This window comes from Otolemur garnettii, unplaced genomic scaffold, assembly GCF_000181295.1.
Source record: "Otolemur garnettii isolate 467f Iridium unplaced genomic scaffold, OtoGar3 scaffold00138, whole genome shotgun sequence".
Lineage (NCBI taxonomy): Eukaryota > Metazoa > Chordata > Mammalia > Primates > Galagidae > Otolemur > Otolemur garnettii.
In genome coordinates this window covers 4,188,214-4,192,656 of record NW_003852533.1, presented here as the reverse complement: position 1 = coordinate 4,192,656, position 4,443 = coordinate 4,188,214, and the positions used below count along the sequence as shown (strand labels likewise).

Here is a 4,443-nt window from a genome sequence, read left to right as displayed (position 1 = left end):
CAAAATTAGGAAAACACTGAGTGAATGGTGATTCAGCTTTGTCGTAATTCCTGGGTAAATTTAGCAAAGCTGAGCCCTGTGCGTGGGCGCGGCCTCCTCCTGGCCTTGGGGGGTATCTGTGTCCTGCCCTTTACCAGGCTCGGCTTTCCTGGGCCCACCTGGGTTGCAGGTCCACCTGGAGAGGAGAACAATGGAGGGGCCAGAATTTACAGAGAAGAGCTGGGGCTTTGTCCTCTAATGGACCCTCTTGGACCACACACCTTGACCGGCAGTCACGGGGCGGCTTTTCCTGCCACTTAAGCTGGGTGAGGGGTTGTTTGTGCATTTTGAAGAGCTCCAGGAGTCAGGTTGGCACTCAGATAACTTTGCTGTGTGAATCTCGAGTTGCAAGAAGCCCTGCAGGGATTTGTTTCTTTCTCTGCTTCCCCTTCTTTTCTTTTTTTCCTTTCTAAGGCGTCCCTGTTTACTTTGGCAGATACTGAACTTTAAGTTAAAGGTGGGTGGAGGCATCAGGGAAGGAAGTGTGTGGGGGAGACGCAGTGGGCCGGCCGCCACCCCGCTTTGCTTTGCTGGGAGGCTCAAGTAATCATCAGATGGATGTTTGGGAAAAGACTTTTTAAAATACCAGAGCCTGTAGGATTCTTTCTCTCTCTCACCCCTCCCTGCCCTCTCAGGCTGGATCTGTGCGGTGGGAGAGCGGGCAGAGCCGAGGGAGGTGGTGGGATCTCCGGGGTGGGCCCGTGAGCCCTTCCGAGGCTGCTTCCAGAACGGATAATAACAAAGAATGTTGGAGACCACGGCCGGTGGTGTGTGCGATGGTTCAGTGTGTGAACTCTTTCTGTCGGTCTGTTCTGCCTCACCCTGTATTCCAGCGTTCAGCTCACATGGTATCTAAAGGGCGCCAAACTGCCAATCCGTAGTTAACTATTTAATTGTGAAAGCCGACACCCGTACTGTACCCAGCTCCTCCCTGCCGTGGGGCCTCTGCAGAGCTGCTCTTCTGCTGGGCACGGTTGGAACCAAGAAACCTGCATGTGTTTGCCCCCAGGTCTCGGCTTCACCCTCAGGCCAGTGACGTCTTCCTGTCTTCCTCACCTGCCAGGCGGGGCGGGATCACTGGACTCGATGGCCTGAGATGTGCCTCCTTGACAGGGAGGCCACCCTTATGAACTGATGAAGGGCTGCTGGGGGGGGGGGACTAGAGTCAAGCCCCTAAAACTCTGTGAAGGAGCAGGCTCAGCTGAAATAACGACAGCACGCACTGTCCCCTGGTTTGCTCGGCAATAGCCTTTGTCCTTCTGTTTGCTCCTCTGTAACTGCTGCTCCAGAGTGCACTGCTGGTGCAGTAAAGATTCTTGACCTGGCACAGTGGCTCACGTATGTAATCCCAGCACTCTGGGAGGCCGAGGTGGGTGGATTGCCCGCGCTCAGGAGTTCAAGACCAGCCTGAGCCAGAGCAAGACCCTGTCTCTACTAAAAATAGAAAACTAGCTGGGTGCTCTGATGGGGGCACCTGTGGTCCCAGCGCTGGGTGGTGTGATGGGCACCTGTGGTCCCAGCGCTGGGTGCTGTGATGGGCACCTGTGGTCCCAGCGCTGGGTGCTGTGATGGGCACCTGAGGTCCCAGCGCTGGGTGCTGTGATGGGCACCTGAGGTCCCAGCGCTGGGTGCTGTGATGGGCACCTGAGGTCCCAGCTCTGGGTGCTGTGATGGGCACCTGTGGTCCCAGCGCTGGGTGCTGTGATGGGCACCTGTGGTCCCAGCGCTGGGTGCTGTGATGGGCACCTGTGGTCCCAGCGCTGGGTGTTGTGATGGGCACCTGAGGTGTCCCAGTGCTGGGTATTGTGATGGGCACCTGAGGTCCCAGCTCTGGGTGCTGTGATGGGCACCTGAGGTCCCAGCTGTTTGGGAGGTTCAAGCAAGAGGATCACCTGAGCCCAGGAGTCTGGCATCGCTGTGAGCTGTGACGCCACGGAAGTCTACCCACAGGGACAGAGTGAGACTCTGTCTCAAAAAAAATTTTTTTTTCTTAACTTTTCTCCACAGAAAACACCATCATTGGAGTCCTGGGCTAGTTTTTGAGACGTCTCCAGGTACTGCATTCCAGTAACTGACCCACCCTGACCACAGCCCACACCAAAGGACTCATGGTTCCTCCCTGAAACTGGCCAGTTAGCAGGCCCCGATTGCCTAACCCTCTGCCCACCAAACTGTCTTTGAAAACTCTTGGGGAGGAGGTTTGAGAGATTTCTCCCACCTGCCCACTTAGCGCCCTGGGAACCAGCCCTCTCTCTGTCTGCATCTGCTGTCTCTGGTGCTGGCTTCCTCTTGGGTAGCAACGAAGTATGCTGGACTCTGGCCACCTGAAGATTGAAAGGGGCAGTCCTGGCTGTCCACGAGCTCATGGCTGTGGATGCTCAGGGTATCTGCCTCTTTCTTTAAGCAGCTGCGTTGAGAAAGGGACGGTCAGCAGGGTGCCTCTCCCTGCCTCTCGTGCTGCTTCGTGGTGCTCCAGCTCTCAGAGCTGCTGTGGGGAGCAGAACGTTCCCAGCCGCCGGCTCCCAGCTCTGTGGTCAGGCGCTGCAGGGCGTCCTCGCCAGCCCCTGGGGAACTGGGGTGGCAGGACAGACAGATGGCACGGTGCCACTTGCTCTCGTGCCCAGGTTATGTTAAACTTAGGTGCTGCTGGGTGCGTGGTTAAGGGTTTGGAGAAAATCTTTCACTTTCTGTGAGGCTTGTGAATTATAGTCATGTGACCTTTAAAAAATTCTTGGCAGAGGGAGAAACGTTGAGTGAATGGTAACAGTGCGCTGTCCCCGTCCCAGTCCTGTGACTGCTGTCCCGGTGTTGGAAAGGCCTGTGAGGCATCGGCTGCATGGACTTTTGTCATCGACCTTCTACTCACGAGGCAGCTTCCTTATTCTTCTGTGCTGTTCCCAAATGGCCACCTCTGATTTAACATATTTTGGACACAGGCATGCCATTGAGGTTTGGTCTCTAAGCGACTCACTTCTTTCTTTTCTTTTCTTTTTTTGGGACAGAGTCTCACTCTGTCACCCTGGTTAGAGTGCTGTGGCGTCACAGCTCACAGCAACCTCAAACTCCTGGGCTTAAGTGATCCTCCTGCTTTGGCTTCCTGAGTAGCTGGGACAATAGGCGCCAGCCACTAAGCCTGGCTAGTTTCTATTTTTAGTAGACATGGGGTCTCGCTCTTGCTCAGGCTGGTCTCAAACTCCTGAGTTCATGGGATCCTTCTGCCTCAGCCTCTCTGAGTTTTGGGGTCACAGGTGTGAGCCCCCTCACCTGGCCAAGAGATTCACTTCTTAATACAATGGGTTCTAAGTGAATTGTGAACAAGTTTCGGGCTGTTGTTTTTATGGGTGGGCAGGTTTCGTGGTGTCTGCTGTTTCTCTAAAAGGGCCGTTGTTTATGAGAGCATTTGGATGATGAGAGAGAAGGCTTTATACACATTTTTTGGAGCGTTTCACCCAAACATGTGATATAAGAGAAAAGAAAACTCCCAACTGGCTCAGCGCCTATAGCTCAACCGGCTAAGGCGTCAGCCACGTACACCTAAGGTGGCGGGTTCGAATCCCCAGCCCGGACCCGCCAAACAACAATGACGGCTGCAACCAAAAAATAGCCGGGCGTTGTGGCGGGCGCCTGTGGTCCCAGCTACTTGGGAGGCAGAGGCAGGAGACTCGCTTGAGCCCAGGAGTTGGAGGTTGCTGTGAGCTGTAATGCCACGGCACTCTACCCAGGGGGACAGCTTGAGGCTCTGTCTCAAAAAAAAAAAAAAAAAAAAGAAAACTCCCAACTGCATATCTTAGAACCATGCATGTAATTTCTAATTTTTCTAAGATGATTACCATTATGCTGTTTGGAAGCTTCTTGATTTTTTTCCCACTTGTATCTTCACACTGACCGCATCTGTGGGCACAGTTAATACCTACAGACGGCTGACTGTGTATCAGGCATTGCCGTAAGGACTGTGGAGGAACAATAGCACTGTCCCCGCACCACAGCCGTGTGACTCAGCAGTGCTCTGATCCTCTTCTATATGATCAAGGCAATAGAGGCAGAAAGAACAGAATCAGCCGCCGCACGTCGCACACTATTTAGGGGACCTGGGGTTTGAACACAAGCCGGGCTGGCAGCAGACCAGTGCCAGCCCTCACCCAGTAAGCTTCATCACCATTCATGTCCCACAGTGAACTAGAGAGAGGGCCTCTTTCAGACCCGAGGTGGGCAAGCTTGCCGGGCACCCAGCAGCCTGGGTCTTGGTGCTGCTCCCCTGCCCTTCACTGGGCAGGTCACTGAGCTGAGCTTTGCTGGTTAAAGATGTTTTATCTTCATGGAAAAAAGTTGCTAATGGAATAAAATATTACAAGTACTTCTCAGTCACACGTCCATTGAAGGAGACAATTGGCCTTCGTGTCATTT

The 4,443-nt window shown here is 53.9% G+C and overlaps 1 protein-coding gene across 1 annotated transcript; it reads right to left on the bottom strand.

Annotated features, from left to right (window-relative positions):
• Window positions 1-1,063: 1,063 nt before the first annotated feature.
• LOC111728019 (putative uncharacterized protein encoded by LINC00269) lies at window positions 1,064-4,202 on the bottom strand. Its single transcript, XM_023518417.1, has 4 exons — window positions 4,179-4,202; window positions 3,671-3,778; window positions 1,361-1,437; window positions 1,064-1,184 (listed from the first exon to the last, which is right to left on the bottom strand). The coding sequence occupies exons 1-4, from the start codon at window positions 4,200-4,202 to the stop codon at window positions 1,064-1,066; spliced, it is 330 nt and encodes a 109-aa protein (XP_023374185.1).
• Between the last annotated feature and the right edge of the window lie 241 nt (window positions 4,203-4,443).